This window comes from Dermacentor albipictus, chromosome 10, assembly GCF_038994185.2.
Source record: "Dermacentor albipictus isolate Rhodes 1998 colony chromosome 10, USDA_Dalb.pri_finalv2, whole genome shotgun sequence".
Lineage (NCBI taxonomy): Eukaryota > Metazoa > Arthropoda > Arachnida > Ixodida > Ixodidae > Dermacentor > Dermacentor albipictus.
This window is the reverse complement of record NC_091830.1, coordinates 59,207,083-59,231,965: the sequence shown is the minus strand read 5'-3', so window position 1 is coordinate 59,231,965 and position 24,883 is coordinate 59,207,083. Positions and strand designations below refer to the sequence as shown.

The window sequence follows — 24,883 nt, the reverse complement described above, 5'->3', positions numbered from 1 at the left end:
CTTTGTCCTGCACCAGCTTGTCCGACGGATAGTAGCCACATCCACACTGCGCCGTCAGTAGCTCGGTGGTGACGAAGAGAAGTGTGCCAAGGCGCAGGCACGCACCCAGAACGGGGGCCAGGAAAGTGGGCGCCCCCCCCCCCCCCGAAATTGAGCGGCGTTACCCCCCCCTACTCCAATCCCTGCCAACGCCACCACTTCTCCCACACATTCCTAAACAGCCGCCAAATTTAATGTTGAGACTCGACAACTCTGCGGTGGTCACAATTTTGCAGCCTTTTTCACTACTTTTGGATAGCGGTGGCTATTGGCGTCTTCTGTGGTGTTAAGGCAAATTTTCTCATAGATTCGGTGCCCGCGCGATTAACTCGAGATGCATTCCGTTGTTACCGTCTGTTCAGCGGTCACGCGCATCGCTGTTGCTTCGTTAGTTCGACCTTCTTTGTTTAGACTGACCCAGGACCACGAAAGGGATTCGATACAAGTCAGCTCATCTGTGTGCTCGTGGAATGAGTTGCGGCCTGAGAAAATGCCAGTTGCGTTTAACTTTTCCTTTTGCTTCACTGCTTCCTCGAGTAACGGCTCGCCGCGACGCTGGCAGATCCTCGGACCACATACAAGCGATATGGGTTAGATAAGGTGGAATATAAAATATTGGGAAACACGTCCATCATCAAACCCTGCAATAACCCTTAAACCCATAAGCAATATAATGCTTATGAGTGGCAGTCATATATGACTCGTCTGGTTTTTCCCTAATTGTACAGCACTTCTCGTGCGAAATTGTCAACGGGAAACAAGAGTCGCAAGGAATTGAGAAATTAAGCCATCTACAAACGGAGAGAGCCAAGGCACGCTCAAGCAGGATGGAAAAGCGAAAAGTAAGCAATTTACCCGTTGTTTATGACAATATTCATGAATGAACATCTTTTTGTTTAAAAAGGAAGTAGAGGAAACGCCGCCGGAAGTAGAGAACGATACCGTGTGTTTTGATTGACGCTGCTACAGTTATCACTCGAGCCGCCTGACGTAGCCACTACTCTGCTGCGCTTATGTAGGTTTTTTTCTAACCTTCCGCGCTGGGCGCATTACGTCTAGAACCGCAGCGTCCTGTACTCTACGCAATTGCACGGGACCGGCGGCCACGCATCGTTACGCAACTTCCCAAATAACAATACGAGTTGGTTTTGGCACTGAACTCGGTAGTGCAGTAAACGAGCGATCCAAAAGAACTATGATTGTTCCGATTGTTCTGCAAATGTATATTTCACCATAATTCTCCGAGTGCTAATTAAAAAGAACGCTACTATAGTCAGATACAGGTTAAGTCTGCAGTGAAGCACCGCCCACGCCCTCATACCCGTCAGCCACTGTTCATCCGCGAGGCTACAAATAATTCGTACTTCGACCTTTTCATGTTGCCCAAGCAAGGCGGTAACCACAAAAATAAAATTACTAGTGCGTAATTTTATACGTTTTCCCTCGCCTATTATAGTGAAATGGCCAAAGCCTAATTCTTTATTCAACTTAAATAAAGTGCTTGCTTCGTTACAACTATGTATTGTCAAGTTCCACTTCAGTTGGTAGTGAAGTTTCATGAGTAAAACGGACTCGATCAGCAGTGAAATGAACTGTAGCGCAGACTTTTGAAGCGTACAATCCTCAGACTCCACACACTTTGTTCATGTTTGTTGCACACCTTATTGGTTCCGTCGATAAAAAGACTCTGGAAGAAATATAGCTCCGGAAGTATCAAGTACGACGCCATTTCGAAAAGGCCGCACGACGACGATATTTATTTTGCTTGTGCGATTGGCTGGCGGAGTAACAGTACCCCGCGCGGTCCATGTGCCTTGGTTGCCAACTGCTCTTTCTTTAAGTTGTAATCTACTATATACATCTTTATTTTATACTTTCCCTTGTTTACGTTTTCTTGGCAGTGTTCTTCCTGCCCTTATTTTCTGAGCTAGTCCATTTGAAGTGGTTCCTTGTATGCCAAGTGAAGGAGAGGTGCATCTCCTAGGCGTACCTTTAAGACACGCCTTATTTCATTTCTCTTTTGCGGGTTTGCGCGTCCATATGGCGAATGGCGGGTGTTGTTCAAATTTGTACTAGTAAACGTACACCCCTTCCCCTCATTTGAATAGAAAAGTTACCTAGGGTGCGTTAATAAGATATACACAGTAACAGTAGGAAGTAGCTCACTGATCCAAGCGCCCTTCTTGATTTACGTCAGCTATTGACCAATGGCAGCCGCGTATGACAATCTGCTATATAACAAAGTAAAGCCTCGAAAAAAGAGTTAGGAGCAGGCTTCGGTTGAAAAGAGAGCGTTTGAGAGAGAGAGAGTCATTGTTGCGCTTTTTTTTCTCTTTTTCTCTTTCAATGTATTGTATAGTTTAATGCTGTTTATTCGATGCCATAAGCTGTTTACATTGATGTATGTAACCCCCCACTGTAATGCCTAAATGGCGCTGTGGGTATGAGAGTAAATAAATAAATAAATAAAGCTGACTGGGCTCTTCTTGCGAGATCAACGCAGGGCGCGTCACTTGCAAAATTTGGCTTATATGTTCACAGCACCGTATGGTATCCGCGGACTGTGTTTTTTCGCCAAGCCCAAGGGTGTTGTTCGGAGCCCCTTTAAGTGGCCTAAATGCAACACGCCTAAACCGTTTTTCAAACGCAACAGACTTGTCGCAAAGTTCATTAAAACACAATACTTATACGTCCGCAATTATATACAAACGAAATGAGTGAATGTTTTCTGCATTTATATTAACTCTGTAGCACCATGCACCATCTGTATGTTTTATCTGGATCCACGAAAATTGAGCAGTGATGGCTTTCTTTCGCAGAATAAAGTGAAAAAATGAACACTCTTCGCACACGATATCTTTCGCATAATAGAAATTCGGAACAAAGAAACAGTATCAATACATAATAAAATTATTACCCATGTTTCATCCTGCGGTGTATTGTGCGACGCGCAGAGAAAAGGAAAATTGCGCGTGTTACCAGGAAGTGAACGACAGACATGAAGACTTGGTCACGAAGAGCAACTAGAAAATGACTTGCAAAATAAACCAAAGCTTTTCCTCCCGACGCAAGTGCCCACATCAGTGTTCCACGTTCTAAGTGACCTGAGACAGTGTTAAAATCCTTGCGAATAGCTCCAGTCACTTACCTGATCGGGAATGCCTTCCTGTTCCCCGGAGTTTGCGGCAATTTGCCTGCGAATATCATGGATAAACATGGTATAAGACATAGTTCAAGAAATGTTAACATAACGTGCTCTATCTGAATGGCCATGAATACTTCAAGTCGCTTACAACTTTTGTCAATACTGGAAACTGTTACCCACCATAATTTATCCGAGGATTCCTCTCGTGGCATCGTAGTAGTGACGCCTATACATTAGTACAGCTTGTGAAAAGAGTTCCAAAATACTTTGCAAATAAATATAATTTTATTCGTAATAATTTCACAACATTAAGGACATTTTGGTATTAGGTCAAGCTGTTTTAGTTCAGTGCATCGACGTGTGCCGCAATGCATCTTACCAAATTATTTGCGTTCAGAGCGCGGGATACAGGACACAGGAACGACTGAAATACACAGTCGGTGCTAAATATCGAAGCTGCGCTGTGTCGCTATAACATGGTGCGTAGGGTGCGCTATGCACCTAAGCCGTTTATACTATGACTTACCAACAGGCCCAACGTAACATCTAAACGGCACAGCTTCTTAATCCTGCACTACCTCACTTCTACGTCGCGGTTAGCGAATAAAAATCAGAATGCGTATTCCGACCACATTCCTAGCTCTTCAAGCGCGCCGACAGAATTTTGTGAACGTTCCATACGTCGCAGGCCATCACATCATTGTTTTATGAACAAGGTAAACAAAGCGAAATCCAACAGTACATCTTCGACTGTAACATAAATCCCAAATAGGTCGCAAAACCAAGCAAAAGAGTACTTGCGTGATGAGCAAGGATTATTGCCGTCAGCACAATGAATGTAAGCCATCTTCCCATGTCGCCGTGCGAACCGCGTATTGAAGCGGAACCCGCGACGTTAGGGTTGTACAGAGTTTCTCGAAAGGCTGATAGCATACTTGCATGCACTGATTAGCAAACTGATGCATTCTACTTCTGACAGGGCGCCTATGAAACCGCTAACGATTTCGCGCTGGTTTCCCGAAGCAAGAACTGATCTACATAAATGACAGTGTGAAACGTATAAGCTATGTTATGGCAGTCTAAGCGCCGCCAATTTCTTTACTTAGTATGTAGTACGAGTAACCGGCATGTAGAAACATATAGAGCGGCCTATAAATTATGGCTCCTTTGTGCTCGTCGCGTTTCATACTAAAAAAAAGTACTCTCACGACGCTACTACCTTCTTTGATGAGAGCAGGGGATTTTATTGGAGGGTTGCTGTCACCTTCCTTTGTTTTCCCTCTCTTGTTGCTGCACTATTTCTAAATTGCGAGTAACTGCGCCACGTTTTGTTGCAAACTACTAGAGGGATTGAATAATTCTGTTCAGCAATCGTCATCGTTCATGCATTTAACGGTTGCCACGTTGCAGCACTGCAGTGACTGTGAAGGCGACGACGTAGTAAGCTTTTTAAAGCATTTCCTTCAAGTAAATACATAAACACAATATTGTTGAATAAGTATTTAAATAAACAAGTTATAACCTAACAAATAGATAAAGCCGTCTCCATTGCGCCCTGCATGAAGAAGGATGTCAAAAGAGAGGATATAAAGACCCCTTGTAGTGGCTCCATCAAATCTAAAATAACATGCAGTTTCGCCCACAAGGCCGAGTTTTGAATGCGATAGCAAGGTATAGCTTTGCGATGGATCTTTTGAGATGGTATTCTGACAATACGTGATGGCTTGAAATCTGCGTCCTTACAGCTGGCAATAGTAAAAAAAAAAATCGTCGTACTGTGTGCATCAAGAATTGTCGTGTGATGAGTATTGAACGTGTTCCACATGTCAGAGGAAGTCAGTGATTGATCAGTTTCTCTGCATTCTGATGTGGTGTTAATATGTTGCAGTGACATGAATACGCAGGCAAGTACAGAACCTTCGTGTACTTGTAGTGTGATGAATGCATGTGCCATCTACATACATATTCCATATCATTTACGTACATGACACAATAATTATGCTCAAGGGACGGTGATGTTCTTCAGTCTGACCTTGACGCAATGAACACGTGGTGCTAAACTGTGCCAACGGCACGTAAGCTTTCTAAGGCTAAAGTTGTCCCTTTCGCTCACACTGTGAAGCCTATTCTAAATGCCTACACGGTTAAGGAGAATGTATTACAGCATGTGCCCTCTAAAGAAGTACTCGGTGGTCACGAAAGTTCAAATTTAATATACTGAGCTTAGATTTATCAAATTATCACTTCCACAACCCGTTCGCTGGGCTTGCTGAAAGGGAACATGAAGAAAGCTCCTTCAAACTTGGGCAGACTGGTATATGTCACCCTAATCCGCCCAAAATTAAGTAATGCGTCAGCAATTGCAGCCCTGACCATGCTTAGTAAACGAAAGGCATTATAGTCATGCAAAACCGTGCTATCTGATTCACTTATTCTGATTGTTCACGACACTCAAGCGTACGGTCCCAAAAATGCGTGTTGAACTGAATAGTGCAAGAAGTCGAAAAATTGCTCGGCTCTCGCTTTTTCATAAGCGTTACTATGACAACTTGCATCATGAAGAATTATTTCAAGTCCCCTCTGTAATCTTCCCTCGACGAGATCGCTCATGCAAGATACAGCCCTTGTCATGGCACAGGTGCTTTTTCTCCAAAGAGTTCATACCGACAACCATAACCAATTCCAATAATCAGTCAGCTGACATAGTCACTGTTACTGACACCCATAAATTTCTTGAGCTTGTGAGCGAGGCCTGTTGCCGCACAGGACGCATTTGTAGCATTTCCTTTCTTTTGCAAATTATAAAGCCTTTTTTGCACGTTTCTGTATATATCTGTATTTCTGTCTTCCGCTTGTAGCACACCGTCATCAGGAACAGGCTCTTGCTTCAAATGTACTATCTTGTTCATTTTCTCGTACAATCTGATATATGATCTTGCCTGCAAATATGTTTTTCTTTATGCATTACTTGATATTGTAACTCTTCACCCCTCCCTTATGCAATGCCCTCAGAAGAGGGCCTTTAGGAGTGCGTTGAACTAAATATATAGACTGTGTTTGTGTCCTCCATGTGCATAAGGTGAAACTGGCGGCAAAATAAACCATGTTGCTGAAAACAATGTTTTGACAAGTTGAACTGACGAAGATAATTAGTCCCATTGTAGAAAACTAGCATCCAGCACTGCTTCATCGAGCACTCTTCTACACTTCATGCCTCTCTCATATTGTGAGCTACTGTCCTGTTAGCAGAACTATGAAAATATGCTAATCCGCTCTTGTACTGAAGCGTTTCTGTGTGCATGAACTGTATATGAAGAGCAGTTGGCAGTATTTTTTGGTCATAGTAGTATTGTGCCATCACAGCAGCTCGAAACGTTAGTATTGTCATATAACCCGCCGTGGTTGCTCAGTGGCTATGGTGTTGGGCTGCTGATCACGAGGTCGCGGGATCGAATCCCGGCCACGGCGGCCGCATTTCGATGGGGGCGAAATGCGAAAAGACCCGTGTACTTAGATTTAGGTGCACGTTAAAGAACCCCAGGTGGTCGAAATTTCCGGACTCCTCCACTATGGCGTGCCTCATAATCAGAAAGTGGTTTTGGCACGTAAAACCCCACAATTTTTTTTATTGTCATATATAATAAATATTTCTAAAGTGGAGCATTATTTAGCACAATTAACGTTTTTAAGGTACATTTGTAAATAGGTTCTTGTCTCGCAATGTTTTGGGGCTCATCAATACCAATGAAATTGAAGTGTGTGATGATGGGATCGAACCTCTATCATTTAGCGCAGCGCAATTATGGTGGAACCATTATAGTAAACTCGCTTTTTCCTTTCTTTATTGCGCGGATAATTTCCTGCTAGTAACAGCGCAAAATGTAGACAAGAGACGAGACAAGAAGACACCACAAGCGCTGACTTTCAACAACGTTTGTTGAAAGTCAGCAACGTTGTTGAAAGTCAGCGCTTGTGGTGTGTTCTTGTCTCCATAAACGTTGTTGAAAGTCAGCGCATGTGATGTCTTCTTGTCTCAATAAACGTTGTTGAAAGTCAGCGCTTGTGGTGTCTTCTTGTCTCGATAAACGTTGTTGAAAGTCAGCGCTTGTGGTGTCTTCTTGTCTCGATAAACGTTGTTGAAAATCAGTGCTTGTGGTGTCTTCTTGTCTCGGTAAACGTTGTTGAAAGTCAGCGCTTGTGGTGTCTTCTTGTCTCGATAAACGTTGTTGAAAGTCAGCGCTTGTGGTGTCTTCTTGTCTCAATAAACGTTGTTGAAAGTCAGCGCTTGTGGTGTCTTCTTTTCTCAATAAACGTTGTTGAAAGTCAGTGCTTGTGGTGTCTTCTTGTCTCAATAAACGTCGTTGAAAGTCAGCGCTTGTGGTGTCTTCATGTCTCGTCTCTTGTCTACATTTTGAGCTGTTACTAGCAGGATGGAAAACCAACAAGCCCAAGCTGCTCTTCTAGCGGATAGTTTGGCGCATGCGTGAAGTTTCAGCTTCTCGCATCTTTTTCCTCGTTGCTACTAGCGCTCCAGAGGCTCTTTTATATTGCACAGTATATTCAGGATGGGTGAAAATTCTAGAATCATTTCCTCATTGCAGCTAATGGAATGTAGAAGCGGTGTGACATTTTGGAACTCCCTATGAATGGATCATGTCAAACAGGTTTCATTGTTTCTATGCGTGAGTTAGAACTCTATCTCATTTTCTACATTGACCGCATCACGCAGATTTAAGTACGTAGGTATATAGAACAGTTAGTCGGAAATGGCCCCACACTCTGCATTCCCTCATTTCCGACCGTCCAAAGCTTATCCTTATGTACAACCCAACAATCACGGGTCAAGAAACGAACGGTCAAGAAAGCATGCCTTCTTTATGATACGTTCGTCGTCACTGTCGACGTCACACACGTGCTGACTTCACACACCGACGACTGTCTGCTATGCAGAAACACGTTGGTTTACCTGGCAACGCTTTCATTTCGCTAGCAATTGCATGGACACACCAGGCGCATTTCTGCCATCGCCATCGCCGTGAGGTTACGCATAAATTGCAACAACGATACAAGAGCGCTGCATGCTATATGTGCGCGTGAAAGCGCGTGAGAACACACGCGCACGCACGGGAAGTAAGTGTGGAGGAAGCGCGCCGTCTTCGGTCGCGCGAAATGCTCTAGTGGGAGGGCATGAAGGGAAGCGGTAGCGCGTCCTACTCCGGGTGGCTCGGGTTGCCGCGCGCACTCGCCCGGGTTGCTTTATCTTGAAAGCCATCTGCGACGGGCACAGAGTCCGTGACGCTGTCTTGTTTTCGCAGCTTCGGTTTACCGGGATGCGAGAGGCAGCGCGAATATGAATTCGCTCGCTGCTACTTCCGCGCTTCCTCATTCCAGCGTTTTGACAGCGAGTTTTTGCGGTCATCGATTGAGATGTGTTCGTGTTTGCGTGTGCGAGCGTGATACCATGCTTGTTAATTTAGTTAGAATGGTTATGTGCAAAAGTTTATACGGGCGATAAAACTACTGTCCTAACTTCGTATGCTGGCCACTAATTTGCTATTGTGGTCGATGTTTTGCCTTTCGGGTGAAACTGCAACGTTTTCGGAATCCCCCAGAATACTGAAAAGTCCGTTACCTGCGAAATTCTTAGCATAACATTGATTCCCCAGATGCGTGGATCTGCATTTTTCATTACGAAGCATTATAAACGAAGCTCTCCGCAAGGTCACGCAAGGTGATTTGCGACTTTTTGGTTGACCTTAAAGAATCAGTTTCCCGCTAACAAATATAGCGAAATTCTTAAACGAGTCCGCATAATGTATACCGCATACATAGATGGCCAGGATAAGTACACTTCTGCTGTAATGAGATTTAAAATAAGCTCAATTTCTTGGTTTTGTCAGAGTTACGTGCTAAGTTAGGAGCTAGCTAAGCTAAATTAAGCGTTTGAGAATAGCCAATTTGTATTCTCATGTAAGAATGGTTCGTTTCAGATGAGTCACGTGACCACAGAACAATTCGCGGAATTCTGAGTCCGCTCGGCACGAAGGCCACGTCACCCTCAACAAATTCTTAAGCTCCTCCCCTGTCACACACTACAGCAGCAGCTACCGCGCTACTGGCGCGATCCTGGCGTACAGGCGCGCGCTTGTTGATAAAATGGCTGAACACTGGGCACCGCTAGCCGGCTGTCCACAGGTGCTCCTACTCTGACACTCTAAACACGTACCGCTTTATTGAATATCATGGAGCAATTGGATGAAGAGAAGAAAATGACATCCCATTGCTGCGATCACTGCTCGCCTGAGCTTCAGGCCAGCAATGGCAATCAGGCAATTTCAGAATGAAAGCGTAGACTAGATTACCTTCTTGTTATTACGTCAACAGGGTGCAAACATGCATGATGGGTATTAGCGAAAGTTAAGGCCATTATTTTATTGAATAAGTCCTCGTTTACAGGAGGGAACAGGGGGCCTCAATCACTCATAACTTACCTAGTTGCGAAGAAGATCATGGTCACGTGACAAAGGTGCAATGGTATCTTGTATCAAGAAGGGGGAAATTGACAAGTGAAGCACAACCTGCACTCTCCTGCGGTGTCGCAACCTGTGAGACTTGTGTAATAGTTATCTTACTTTTGGTACAGTATTCGTGTTTCTGAATTCACAGTCCGCAGTTTCTGGTATACGGCAATTGTGCATTTTCCGCACAATTAGTAGCGGGAGTATGACCACTACCATTACCACTTGCATAATCTGAACACCACACGAGCTGGGATACTGTAGCAATTCTGTCTTAAGTTCTTTTTTAACTTTCATGCTCTAGCATTATTCCAAGCAGCACTATGGCCACGTTATCACGGTGATAAACCGGCTGTGAGCGATGGATGATCAGAACGAAATAGCAAAGTTAACATTTGGGCTATGAGCCATGCATTAAAGCAACAACAAGAACAACAGCAGCGCGAGCGCTTGGGCTGGCATGTATGCATCCATGGTGAAAGGAAGGTAGGGCAACAAACGAAGCATAAGAAGAATAGATACCACAAGCATTTCTAGAAGGGCAAAAACGAAACAAATGATGCCTCGAACGCCAATAAAACGAATCCTCACGCTTTATCACCTCTACTTTTGCATAACGGCTATGTGGTCGGGGTACAATCATCCTAATAAATTTGCGCGTAGTTTGGTTGCTCTCAAAAGCGCGTCTGTTAGTGCTGACAAATATTTCCAGTAAGCTGCCTACTTGTCATAATAACAATTTCGCAGTTGTAATGTAGAATTTCTTTTGTGGAAATTGAAAATTAGTTTTATTTGCACGCTCAAGAAAACTTTCTGTTGAACATGCAGTCCTTGTATTATTTATTTATTTATTATGAAATATTTATTTATTTATTTATTATGAAATATTAATTTATTTATGTATTTATCAGCCAGAGTACCTTACCGACATTGCAGTAAGGGATAGGGAAGATGGGTGCAATAAATCCAAAATATATGTGGTGTTACATTATTTTTGAGGAACCCGCAAAAGAATTCGCAAAGAACGTCCGCCATCATGTGGAAATATTGTGCAAAATGAAGTGAAATAAAATTTTTAATATGGACAGGATTAAGTGATAAAGCAGTAACAAGAAAACCCAGCAACCCAGAAAACGTTAAAACGCTAGATATCCTAAAGACTGAACGGCAATTCATGTTATAAAAATATCAATTTTCTCTGCGATATTTTTATAGGGCAGTAATTAACTTACTCTTGATCCTTTGTTTTTACAATAAACTAAAAACACCCGAAAGTGAGAAAACTAGGCGACGCATTTTATTATGAGCTGCCGTAAACAAATATTTTAATTAGCCCTTTCGCATATATAGGCTCTAGTGCTTTTGTCTCCAATATCCAGTGCTTTTTATCTCTCTATAACGTTTTCTTAGCGCAGCATAAAAAAATCATCTCATTTCATTTTAAACTTGGTAAACATTTGGCCCACACACCTACACGCGTCCTTCATTCAGGAGCCCATCTGCACGAACAACGTGTTTGTCATGATCGCTTCATGAGCCTAAATGAGTTATGATAAAATACAGCGGGCACACATTTGGCAAGCAGTGAAATATAAACACATCCTGAACGTATATTTTATTGATTTTTGCCTTAGGGCTAAGAAGCTTTATTAAACAGGTAAGGCAATATTTCCGTTGAAATGTCACGTGAATAGGAGACACTCATAAATATACAGGCTGCTGCGTGAACGTAATAGGCGAGACACTGACGACAACTCTATTAAACCAAATATGAAGAGCTCTCGTTTTTCATTATTCGCAAGTTCTTGTTCATAGCTAAATAATCCTGATCGATATGATGCGCCGTTCATCGCTTGTTACTCATTGCTGTGCTAGATTTTTTTTCTATAGCAGTTTGGTCTTAAGTATTTAAAAAAGTTTATTAGATTAACATTGTCCTCCGTCACCGGAAAATATTATTTGATGCTTTCATCGGGAATGTGCTCTCAGTTGTTAAAACGAATGTTAGTCGTTATAAGGCGGTCCACCAGATCTTTCATGGGGCATGCAACGACATACTGTTTGTTGCGACAGTTATTATCTCATGAAGGCTTAGTAAACAGGCTGGCACGTACAATCGGGACATCAATTTAAACATTTTGCTCTGATTTTCACTGCATTTCAGGAAAAAGGCTTCACTCTCAGTTCTACTCCGGAGCGAAAGGATAACGTTTAAAACCGCTTTAAATAATCATAGGGAAATTTAAGCAACCTTTCTCCTTCTGCTCTACCTGACTCTGGGGCTGTTACTCTTCCTAGTTCAACATGTACCTACCGACCAAGTTTGAATTATTTAGTAGAAAGACAGCATAAATGTATTTTGCAGAAAATATCGACGGCGCTCCTGGGCTGCATCAGAACGCCCAAAAGAAGGCACCTGTGCTGTTTTCCAAGCAGTAAGTAGGACCCAAAAAATCTAATTGTGGAAGCTCATCTCATGAGTAATACTTTGGAGGCAACGCGTTACATCTACTTTAGTTTCCACGCCAGCGCGATCAAGGTGACAGCCTATGTAGGAAGCGCTTCTTCAGTTCGGTGATAATATTGTCCGCAGAGAAGATCAAATGCTGAATATACGGTGGTCTTCTTCCTAGACGAGTTGTAGGGAAAGCTAAAGCACATCTGCATCATAGTCGCGGTGGTCTGCGAGAACATGCACACTGGCAATTTTCGTCTCCCGCCACCAGATAACTATAGGATGGTTGCCAGCTTCAAACACGAACTTTAATGTTGCCAGACCTGCCTTGCGTTGCACCACTTTCGAATCCTCAATAACGGTGCGGCTACTCCTAACATGATACCAAGCTGGTGCAAATTTACAAATAAGGTGGCATGGTTTAGCCATAAGTGCAGGCAACGAATCAGTGGAAATGGCCAGAGGAAGTGGTGAACTTCAACTGAAAATAATTATTTATGGTGTTCGGTTCTGTTCGCAAATGAAAAATAGTGATAAGGTTTCGTAAAATCTAAAGTACGGAAACAAATACGAACTATTGTTTCAGACGTTTTTTCTAGCGTTTTCTAAGAGCAGCAAAAAGATGCCAACGTCAGAAGGGGAACAAACAACGGAAAATATTTAAGGCAGCATAAAAAAAAGGAAAACAGTTATACGCTTGTCTAGGATATAACGCAATGATTTTTCATTCATATAGTTCTTCATTTTACCCATCGACACCAGCCTTTAGTATTCATATAAATATATCCTTTGTAGGCTGCGTTAAAGTCAGCACTTATTATTCTACTACCAATCTTGCTGCAATAAATGGTAACCATGAATTGGACGGTTGCTAGAGCTTTGCATAGGTCGACAAATGCGCTCTACGATCCTCGTTCGACCCAGCAATCGGCAGAAATTGTGTCTGGGCCCCATAGATTTTAATCGTTTATTAATTTATCACGAAATACTGTAGACTTTTCAAAAGCGAGAAAGAAGTCTTGAAATATATAGGTTAAAAAAGAAAAAAATTGTAAAATGTGAAGAGGCTGTGCAACCGCTTTCGTAGTCAAAATGTTCGAGAAATTTCAAGGTGCTTTTGACACAAAGGAATCATTGGAAGCAAGATGTTCTGGCGATAATTGTTGTAATCCACTTATCATGTTCTATATGAATACTAAAATGAATTACTTGTGGCGAAATAAGGTGACAACAAGCATTGTATTGCCACCGGATTTTACGACCTCGGGGACGGCTTAGATATCATAAAGGGGGCGAAGTTCTCAGCCCGCGACTCATAAAGGCTAAACGAACTACCACGCATATTACCCATATTTAAACGCCACGGCTTTGACGAAATGACAACCGGTGCAGAATCACTTGTTTCGTATTTCAGCAATCGAAAGCCAGAGTAGACCTCGAGCGGACAATGCGAACTAGATACACCATATCGCGACCTTGCCCAAAGGTACAGCAGCATCTACAAAAAGTTGAGAATGGTGCCTGTCGCTGAAATGTTCAACTGTTTGCATCGACGCCGCAGCGCCTGCCGCCTTTCGACGGAGAAGGCAAAAAGGATTGCTTCCTTCTGGTACGCAGCCCGACAGATGGCGCACGTTTGCTTGAGCGGTGGGGAGACTGGCGCAGACGGCTCAGAAACCGCATTGTGAACAAAGAGGGTAACAATCCTGGATTTGGGAACATTGGTTGCGCTTACTAGACAATCACATGTAAGAAGACAGGACAGGCGCAATTGAGCAGGATGCATTGTTGGGCAAGTTGGTGCATTGTAATTGGGAACATTACAATGAACCAACTTATAATGCTTCTTACATGTGATTGTCTAGTAAGCGCAACCAATCTTCCCAATTACAATGAACCAACTTGCCCAACAACGCATCCTGCTCAATCCTGGATCGATGCTCATATGTGACACATGCTTTCCCACGGCACTGAAGCACTTCACTACACCAAGACTATGTAATTTGTTGATTTTGTCATTTTCTTATCAAGCATGCAGCTTTCTTTAAGAATTAACCAGAATTTTAAAGTAGAATCACTTATACATGCGAAACCAACTGGAGCAAGAAAAACTATTTGTGTGCTGACGTGAATTATAATAAAAGGGTTCACAACAACAAAAACGAAACACGAAAAGATACAACGCCCAACAGCGCAGTGTTTGAAGCATCGGCCCACGTACGCTTTTCATTTACTGTCTCGCATGTAAGAGTATTTGCATACTCGGAAAAGCAGCGCAACAAAATCGTGATACGACGCACCAACAGTCGTTCTTTGCCTACGACATACTACAAATTTGGCATTTTTAACTGGACTTCCAGTCTGGAAACCCACTCCGGTACACAAATCTACAATTTGTGTGCTTTGAAAAATGCAGGACAAAGATCTGCTTGAATATTCGCGCACAGGTCTTACATTAACATCTGCATTTAGCACACATGTGCGAGTTGCACCGTTTTATGCAAGCCGAAGAGCATAACAACATCATAAGGCATGGCAACATCGTTGCCAACCACGAAATTTCAGATTCCAGGCGGATTTAAGGGTGACTTTTATTTCACATTTATCTGTATATCCAACCAAAACACACCATTCCAATCATCTATGAACATGTGTTGTATTGTCTCGGATTGAAACATAAACGCGAGACAATAAACAAACCTCTTCTGACCGTCTTTTAACAGGTAAAGTTCAATGTACAGCTTTAAAAAATTGTAACCCTTGACGCTACAATCCACTCAAAGCGTTTCAAAAGAAATTTGTATTCGCCTGCACTGTGTTTTATTGTACAATGGCACAGGAAATACCCCATCAACGAGGTCATGGTACAGCTGGTTGCGTGACACCTCATTCAATCTTCGCAAAGAAAAACACATACACACAAAAAAAACAATGATCAAACCACTTTCTTTAGATGTCCTTCTAGTGGTGTCAAACACGCACGCTGACTCTACGGCGACGGCAGTGGCATCATAGTTCTGAGAAATGTGTCATTTTTATTGTGGAGAAAAACAAATCGAATAATGAGCAGTCTTACGCCCAAATGCAGTAAAACAACACCTTTACCACGGGATTGCTAGAAGATATTTTTATGGCTCGTTTTTTTTTTCGATATAGAGTTTCAGATGAATACCACGAAAACTCCATGCATTTTTTGTACGTTTATCTTGCTGCAATGTTGTGCAACACTTGCAATAGACTCCGTAGCTCACTTTAAAAGAACGAGTAGCAAGGCTGAATTGCCGGCCCATCGTGTCTGATATCAACAGTGACAGCATTCCATAAGTGCTGAGAATTTCCTCTAGACGTTGCATTTACGAGAGAAAATTAGTGTCACGTTCCTCATAGTTGGCAATTGTAGAACAAGTAAATATTACGCAAGTAAATGAAGCAGGAGTTTCTATTCTGTAAAGCCTTTTGTTCTGGCACTGCATTCACTTCTTACAAAGCCTACATGCAAAAACAGGACACGCATGTAGACTCCCCGTCATCTCTAATTACCCAGCGCACACAGTAGCCAACCTCACGAAAGTGTGAGTACTGCTTCCCGTGAGCAACTGCCGACGCGCAAGTCAAATTAAGAATGAAAAAGAAGACTTCGGCATGAAATACGGACCATTGTGTCAAATACGCGATCCGCAGCTCTGGTTTTGACTGCTTACAATACGCTGAGAGTTAAGTCGCTTCCCAATTTATCGACTACGTTACACAATCAAACCAAGCCCAATGACACGTAAAGAAGCCTGCCATACTAGAAAGAAACTCAGCAGCTATGAGGCATCGACTGCGCTAAACAGCTTCACTGAATGTACTTAACCCCCTTAATCGCATCTTGCAGAGTGCACTAAGTATATGAAGCAACCCTTCTCTGCAAAGTACAAGAGAGCGTATACTTTATTTTAAAATCAATAAGATTTGAGTCTGGCGTCTTTCTTAGTGGGTCGGGGCACCCGTCCCGGACGCGGTTCCGAGACCTTGTCTCGAAGCGGCTTCTTCGGCTCGCTGTACGGCCCAGAGTTGTGCTGTCAGGTTAGAGCTGAGAAGTGCGGTCTTCCATCGCGAGTGAAGGCTGGCGGTACAAGAGATGCAGGGGTCGGCACTGCCCGACTTGTTTGTTAAGTGCTGACATTCCCATAGCATGTGATTAAGTGTGGCTACCTCGCCACACGATGTGCATCTGTTTGTAGTGTACATGTCTGGACACATGCTGTGCATGAGTCTGGGGTTTCTGTAAGAATCCGTTTGTAATTATCTGAAGTGTACTGCTTGCTTCCTGTCTAACCTAGCGTGAGGGAATGGGTATACGCGTATCTGTAACTGCTGGTGTGTAGAATGTCGTGGAACCTGGTCTGACGATCATCCCATGTCTATAGACGTTTGCAGTACCCCGCGGGTGCTCTTTCTCCGATGATACTCGGTGAGTGAGGCCTCGAGCAACGCGGTGAGCGACTTCGTTGGGGGTGCTCAATCCAGTGTGTGCCCGGATCCATTGCAAATGCCTTGGGTTATCGAAGTCGGCCTCTCCCTCGTTTATGGGATGTCTTCGGAGTATGTGATACGCCTTTTGAGAGATGCGCCCATTTGCGAAATTGCGAATTGCCGTTAGCAAATCGCAGATCACGTATGGCGCTTTGGTTTGTGTGAGGGCCAGTGCTATGGCCGCTTTCTATGCCGCTTCGGCATGTGCCGTGTTCACGATGGTGGTTGTGAGGTGGTTGTCTCGGTGGCTAGTAACGACCGCCTCGAAACTTCCTGTCTCGATAACGGGCTGTGTCGGTGAAGACCGCCACCTTTTTTTGGAGTAACTTTGGTTCACGTGCTGTGTCCTAGCTTTACGTCTCCCCGCGTGGCGCTGGGGGTGCATGTTGCGAGGCAATGGGGGAACGTATAGTTGCTCGCGTATGGTTCTTGGAATGTCTACTTTAATGCCGTGGTGCGTGTGGTATGCGATATCGAGCTTTTCGAGCACGTGTCTGCCCAGGCGGGTCGTGGATAGGCGCTTGGGTTGGGACACTTGTTGCTCCTCCACGAGTTCCGCGACCGTATTCTAAGAGCTTGGTCTTGAATCCGGGCACAGGTCCCAACACACATTTGTACGCCTTGCGTGTGAAGGCGTTCAGCTTGTTTGTTTCCGCTACCTTCCAGTGGGAAATGCTGCCATGTACTTCATTTGAGAAATGACAAAGGCTTGTAATGAGTCATATGACACTGCCTTCGCACGTGCCGACGTGTTTGTTGATGATGCGTCGAATGAAGTGCATCGTGCTGGTGGCCTTTGCCGTTACCTTCCGATGTGCTTCGCGACTGCCACCCTTGTGTTCGATCATCGTTCCTACCCGCCGTGGTTGCTCAGTGGCTATGGTGTTAGGCTGCTGAGCACGAGGTCGCGGGATTGAATCCCGGCCACGGCGGCCGCATTTCGATGGGGGTGAAATGTGAAAACACCCGTGTACTTAGATTTAGGTGCACGTCAAAGAATCCCAGGTGGTCGAAATTTCCGGAGTCCCCCCACTACGGCGTGCTTCATAATCAGAAAGTTGTTCTGGCACGTAAAACCCCATAATTTAATTTACTTAATCATCATTCCTCATAGCCGGATCTTATCTACCATCGGGATGGGTAAGCCGTTTGATGCCTTAATTAGATCTCTTCCTTTCCGGGGGGTTGTAGCCTTTAGGTGGGCGCCCCTTTCTGGCCTGTCTATACAGCAGCAGTTCAAATTTTTCAGCCAAGCAGGCGATTCCCGAGCCCACGAGGTAGTTTTCCATGCATTGGATAGCGTAATGTAAACCTTGCTCGATCGCTCCATCCCTGCCCATTGTCGTCCAGATCGTAACATCGTCCGCGTATAGCGTGTGAAGCAATCCTTCGATTTGAAGCAATCGGTCGGGTAACCCCAGCATGACGTGCAAGAAGATGGTCATTAGGAGCGTAGTTTGCTCGGCTGTATATTTTGCTTAGTTATGCTTAAATTCACCCCTGAAAGGCAGAATCTTTAAACTTTCGGTTGCTCTCTCTGAAGTGTCTCGTTAAACCAATTTTTCTAACTCGCAGAGTAAGGTTCTAACGGTACGTTTCTTCTAAGACAAAAGCACGTTTCTGGAGCGCACCCGTCTGCACAATCGTAATGCTCCACAGCAGCTTCTGGAAATTGCAAATTATATATCACAGCGCCGAAGGCATCGTTCCTACAATGCTTCAGTTTATTCAGATGGCGGTACACTTAGAACATATTTATCATGTAGGTAACATTCTACACGACTCGCACTTACTCTCGGTGAGGTTCTTATTCTTACTTCCATTACAAACGGGAATGTGCATCTTAGACTAGTTTCGATCCAAGTACGAAGAGGGCATATGAAGGGCTACATTTGGGATTGTAAATGCCACTCTACCCTCCATTCTCAATGATGCACATTTTGTGATTGTTTTATTTTGTCAATGTATCCATGATTGATGTCACTAGTTCGATAATTGGATGCTTTTCTGACGCACCTAAATTTGTGAACATTTTCCTGAATTTATTTTTGTTTCCATAATTTCGAGCATTGCTTAAGTGTAGCCGTTATGCTACAGAGATACCGCTATAGTAAACGTCGAAGAGCAATGACGTGACCGAGAGCATAGAAGAAAAAGGAAATTGAAAAATCTTAGAACTGTTAAAGCACTGAACAAAATTAGGCAACAGCAGCCGCTTAGTCCGGTGAGAGCTGCAGAAATAGTTTGAATAGCCACAAGATGTTCAAGTAGCAAGACCTCAGTGGTTGCGTCTGCGCAACAAGCATGGTCACAGTATTTCTTGCCCATTTCAATGGCTCTGAGAGAATTCCTTATTGAAGCTTCTTCGGAATATGGAGATGATAGGCCACATCGAAATTGTTTTTTTTTTCATTACATGACGCAAGACGTTCGCTGTTGCTCAAGATTACTGAAAGGAAGAGGAAATTTTTGTTTAAAACGCTCATTAACGAAATATTTCCCGGAACTTCGACATTCTAAAGGCTTCTAGCCCTCGAATCACTATTACAAAGAGCCCTTGGTTTTTTTCACCATTCCCGTTCAATATACTTCGGTTCGCCTTCAGTTAAATAAAATAAATCTCAGGACCACTCATGTCATAACGTGCTATTGGACATCCTCGCATATATATAATCAGAGTATTGCTGTCACGTAGTAACGATAAAGAAACGATAGCGAGAGAAGCTGTTGGTCGGAGGACAAGTAAAGTTTTTTTCTTTGAGATCAGCTTACATTTTCCTTTACTATGTTTAGCCTCCATAAATCACTCACTCTAACATCGGTACAGCAAACGTTTCATCTATGAATCCCTCCTAACCTCTCCCGACACACCTTAAGATGATTCATATACATGGAGCTTCTTTATACTGGGGTTTATCTACGGGGTTGGACCTTCACTCGAAGCCAGTATAGGAAGCTTGTTTTGGAATTCGCAGATGGAGACTTTAGAAAAGAACGAGATGTACGAATCTTGAACCACTTCTCAGAGTGAGTTTTTCTGAAATGCAAGTACGTTTTAGAGTGAAATTAAGGGCAAAGCCTCAGATACGTCTGATTCTCTTATGCTTTGAAAATGTCCGTAGTGGAGGAAAGGAAAAACGTTGCATTTGTTATACATGTTCTCGCAATATTCAACTTAGGCATGGTGAGTTGCAAGAATTCTGTCTTTATTTGGCATTTAGGAAGAGAATACTGTGCATTATTTCCATTTGACATGTATTGCTCCAACAGGTGCCTTTTTGATTTCAATTATAGACTAGAATTCTTGTGTGATTCACCGGTAAAAATTCAAATGCAACAGAGGTGTCTGCAAACTGCAGAGTTTTCTCACAAATTAAAATTGCGATGCGTCCCTGGTGCACTTCGCACAAAACTCAGTCAAGAAATTCTTTTTTCGACTTTCTGAGTTTTTATTTCTCCCAATTTCACCATTCAAAATTTTTTAGGGTGCTCACATGAAGGTCCCATCAATGTAAATGCCAGTCTCAATAAGCGGGCTCTATACTACACTTCTAAATGTCCACATGCATAACACAGATGTTTTGAAGCAGAGCGTGTTGGACATGCTTGTAGGATCTAGTATGCTGGCAAGCGATGAGTATCCAAAGCTATTTTCGATTGTCCCATATGTTCGCAGGAAGCTTGCGGACACTCGTAATTTAGCATTTTTGCACCATAGCAATGGAATTGAGCAGACATGTGCGGAATGATTCACATCGTTTCTTTTTTTCAGCGGTTTGTCCAAATATGAGAACCCAGAGTTTTCCCGTTTATAACGGACACGTATTTTGCGGGTGGATGCCGGAGTATTCAGCAGCTTTTTATTCTTGTCGCTATTGTAGATAGTCCATTTAGCGCCCTGGAAAAGGGGCCTAACATGAATTGCGAGATAATGTTTTACGTAGTATTGTAGCAAAGGGCGCATAAAGGCTACCTTAGCAGACCGAAAGTTAACTTTTACACCCCAAACTTCAAGGAAATACTTATGAAAGGAACTCGTTGCATGGAAAGTAAGCATATGTGCATGTACTGCCGGGCCAACTCTCCAATAAAGTAAAACATATAATTTCGAGTACGAAATTTGTTTTAAAATATTCAGACAATCTTGTAGCGCGCTCTTCACGCCCATCCTTTATATTCCAAAATCGCTTATTTATTGCTGTTCAGAAAACTGCAAACATTACTGGCGAGCGTGATGAAGTTCTTTGAAGCTCCTACGTTAATTTGGTATAATTGGAAGCTTTAACAATCGATACTTAGCCGTCCACACAGAAGCCACAGCAGGTACCTTGAAAACACACCCAACAAGGCCAAAACTTTTTATAGACGCTCGGACGCTCTCAAGGCCAAATGCACTCAAACTTCGAACTTGGAAACAGCATTCACTAAACAGCGCATGAGCAGGAGCAAAAATTGTCAGAGATGCGATGGTCGTAGTCCGTAACACACATGCCTGTGTTTTTGTTTTGTTGTATAAATTTTGATAATATGTATGGCTGCATAAATGTAATCCGTTTTTTAAATCCGTTTTTCGGGGTGCACAATGTGCCACATATTGTCTCTGACTTTTTCCATCAACCCTTTTTTTGTGTGCATTTCGTTTGTTGCCGCCCTACCTTCTACAGTTTTCATTCTTACTGTCGTCTGCTGTTCCCTTTATTCTTTTTTATATTTTTCACGGCATGTCGCACTCTATCCGCGCTTTTTGCACACGCTTTCACTATTATGCCTTTCGCAGTTGCTGCTGACAATGATTGTTGTTGGGGCTGTGGTGCATTTCCAGCTAACGTTGTTGTTGGCTTTCTCTACCATGTCTCCAGCATCCCAGGTGTTGAAAGATGCGAAATAATGTTGATAGTTGCCCAAGGTTGCCCAAACTAGCAGTATCGAGGCCCCCATGTAAAACGCTTGTTAGCACAGGCCTTAGAAACCGTGGAAGAAAACGAACACAGGCACAAGACGGACAACACCACCTCATAGAAACAGCCATGTCTTACGTAGTAGTATGCAGGGTTTATGACCACCCCCCTCCCCCCAGTACACGCGCAATGTACCACCACGGCGATTTCCTGCAAGCAGACCTGTCATCTAAAACCACAGCCTCAATGGTTGTAATAACTGGAGTAATCATGGCCCACAACCAACAACAGCACCCTCATTTGCATAGGATAGTCGAACACCGTGGCGATCATTGCTCACGGGAAAACTGATTTAAAAAATAGATTACGTGCCTAAACTACGATTTGATTGTCACGCAGGCCGTGGGGTGCTCCGGAGTGATTTGTAGCACCTGGGGTTCTTTCACGTGCACGTAAATCTAAGTACACGAGTGCTTACGCATTTTTCTCCCATCGAAATGTGGCCGCCATGACCGGGATTCGATACCATGGAAACTCATTTCATGATACTCACCACTGATGGAATGTAAATAATACTGAGCCTCTAATCACTCTGCAAAACGAAGCAGCAACTCTAACATCGAAGATAATAAAAAGCAGAGGCTCTACCTCAGCAATTATTTTGAGACATTGGTAAAAGCTGACGAAACAATTAAAACTTGCAGAGCAGCTTTACAGAGCTACAGAGCTGAAACATAGCCTTAACATGGGACAGTTGTTGCTTCACTATTGGAGCAAAAACACATCGCTTTCCCAAGTTCAGAGCATTGACACGAATACAATTCGCTCTCCGACACCTAACTCCAGCATACGAAAGGCCACTGCCGAATGATGCCAATCCCAAGCATACGGCCTGCGCACGAAAAACGTTACCCAGCACGTAACCGTAAATGAAACAAATATCTCTAATATGCACATATTGGGGCTATGACACAATACTTACTATACACAGTGGGATTTCTCGTCTCTCGAGACGCTCATGAATCGTTAAGACGCCACCAAGTAAGGACCCCGCGCACTCGAAGAATACATGAAGTACGCAATACTAACCAATGTGGCCGCGTTATCCGAACTTACTACGGTCCTTGGGCTGCTAGCATCCCTCGCAATACCTTACAATACGACGGCATTCTAAGGAAGCCCACATTGCAAGTGTCAAAACACCACGAGACGCAAATCAACCCTAATCAAGAAGACCGTCACCCCAACACTTCAGTTTCTTGTCACCGCTTCCAGCCAACCGAATATCTAGTATATCCTCGGGAGAAGGGGCTCGGGTACAATATATGTTTCCTCTTCATCACTATACAGAAGCTATCAACTGTGTGTCGAGGGTTGCAAGGAGCCTTAACATAAGGTGATTGAATATCTGTTTTTTCTTTTTTCACAGGCCGTCTCCAATAAAATCAATAGCCCTGGTAAGTTTAAGCGTTTGTCATTTTCCGTGAGGGGGACTGTATGGACTGTATGACATTGTTTTTTTTTCATCTCTCAGGTATGCCAGTGAGAAAGTACCAATTAGCCAATGTTGTTCGGTTCAGTGTTGGCGTTAGCTTGGTATGCAGCAACACAGGGTGAGATGTTAAGGGCAGTGAAGCGCAGAATGAAAGGAGGTCTTACAAATAGCGACTACTCTATATCTAACGTTTCGAATAAGAAGATATTTCCAAGTTTCATAATTACTTTAATTTCTTGCCTATTTGAACCTTAGGCAAACTAATAAAAAAGCATCATTTCTTTATATTGAGAAGTTTTGCATTTTTTAAATGCTATAGTATATACCGAGTAATTTGGAAAACGTATTTTGTGCCATTATCAAAGCCAGTCGAATGATGTGCCGTTACACTACAAGGGTGTTTTGAGAATCTCTGTGAGGATGCCTGTGCTCTCTTGGAGCTCTATTGTTCCAAGAAAATTCTGTTTAACGAGTAATAAAATTGTTCACCCAATCATTGCCTTATTTTCCAGGGTGCGGAGTATCTGAGCCCTTGGTTGCCAGGATAATTGGCGGTACAACAATAAAGAGGACACAAAGTCCCTGGATGGTAAGTTGGCGTAACTAAGATAGTTAACGCTGAACGTGTCGCCAAAATCAGCCACGAAAGGCTATATGGTGTTACGTGCACTACATCTCCCTGCCAGTTCACGTGCCAGCTTTATTATTCAAATGACGGAAAACAGTTGGCATCAGACGTGGGAGTGTGCGAATTTTGGAAACATTGAAGATAAATTTATGAGCCCCTCGAATTCTATTTTATACCTTACTGTTTAAAATTGCCAAATATTTCTTTCTTTTATTATAAAAGGAAAATTCACTCATTGGACTGCTCGAATACTGTGATCTTATGGAATAAAGGCTGTTTCCAGACATTATATTGGAAAACAGCCACAGTTGCCATGCAGAACTGCCGGTTGCTGAGCGACTGAAATGAGATAAACTTTGCTGAATAAATTTAAGCCATTCATAAGTAATGACTCGCTGCTAGGCATCTTAGTCATTTGTCTTCATTAAGGCCGCCCAATAATTTCGCCAGCGTGTCCACGTCTGCATTTCCCTAAAAACCCGTAGGCCCTTCAGCAAAATTATACGGTCTATGTTACCGCGTGCCAAACTGCATTGACGCGCTGTCTTCCAGCCAGGTACCTGCTGTTGAGACGAGCGCTCTAGCAGTGAATCCCATCTTCCCATCATCCGGCGCGTCCCATCATATTTGCCGTCATGTGCCGCACCTTTTCTTAAAGGGTTACACTGCTCATCGACTAAACATCCAACAGGCAGCCACCTGTGCCACTTACTGTCCTCCGGCACATTTGTTCCACTGTTTCACTGATTGACTGCGGTGAGTTGCTCGTCTATCGCGCATCGCATTTCTTCGGTTGCAGCCCAGTGCCTGCTCCGGCGCCTATCGATGTCTCGCGCAGAATGCCTTGCTTTATTCTCTGACCCTGTGACCTTATGTTATCGGAAGCGCCGCCTTGTCTTTCTTTGCTCGCCGCCTTGTCGCGCAGTTTGTATTAATGCATCTGTACTAATTCTCCCAGCTCCTAACCTAGTTAATGTGAAAGATCTTTATTGCACAACAGATTACACGCAAGCCTTCTTATTTTTTGGTTTCGTTACAAATAAGCAAGCTCCTGAAATCTGATGCAATATTGAAATGTTGTTTTGCTCAAATAATCAATTTGACTGTGTTCGCAAATTGCAGTATGCCAATAATTATAAGGCAATAGAGGTAATGCAAACTTATTCTACTTCATATAAATGGGATGT

General features: G+C 43.3%; 2 protein-coding genes across 9 annotated transcripts in view; one reads left to right on the top strand and one right to left on the bottom strand.

Annotated features, from left to right (window-relative positions):
- The window catches only part of LOC135912121 (venom peptide isomerase heavy chain-like), a 116,019-nt gene extending 111,835 nt beyond the window's left edge, over positions 1-4,184 (bottom strand). The window contains exons 1-2 of one of the 2 annotated variants that reach the window (XM_065444504.2): positions 3,986-4,162; positions 3,188-3,233 (exon numbers count right to left, since the gene is read on the bottom strand). In XM_065444504.2, coding sequence (XP_065300576.1) covers positions 3,188-3,233; positions 3,986-4,117 — 178 coding nt within the window. In that variant the 5' untranslated portion in view covers positions 4,118-4,162. Of the gene's footprint in view, positions 1-3,187; positions 3,234-3,985 lie in introns of both variants that reach the window. The other variant, XM_070527755.1, reaches the window with a different exon arrangement.
- The window catches only part of LOC135912124 (trypsin-like), a 339,009-nt gene that overhangs the window by 303,331 nt on the left and 10,795 nt on the right, over positions 1-24,883 (top strand). For 2 of the 7 annotated variants that reach the window (XM_065444509.1, XM_065444513.1), the window contains exons 1-3: positions 19,713-19,859; positions 23,003-23,030; positions 23,581-23,657. In XM_065444509.1, coding sequence (XP_065300581.1) covers positions 19,788-19,859; positions 23,003-23,030; positions 23,581-23,657 — 177 coding nt within the window. In that variant the 5' untranslated portion in view covers positions 19,713-19,787. The other 5 variants (XM_070527759.1, XM_065444510.2, XM_065444512.1 and 2 more) reach the window with 4 other exon arrangements.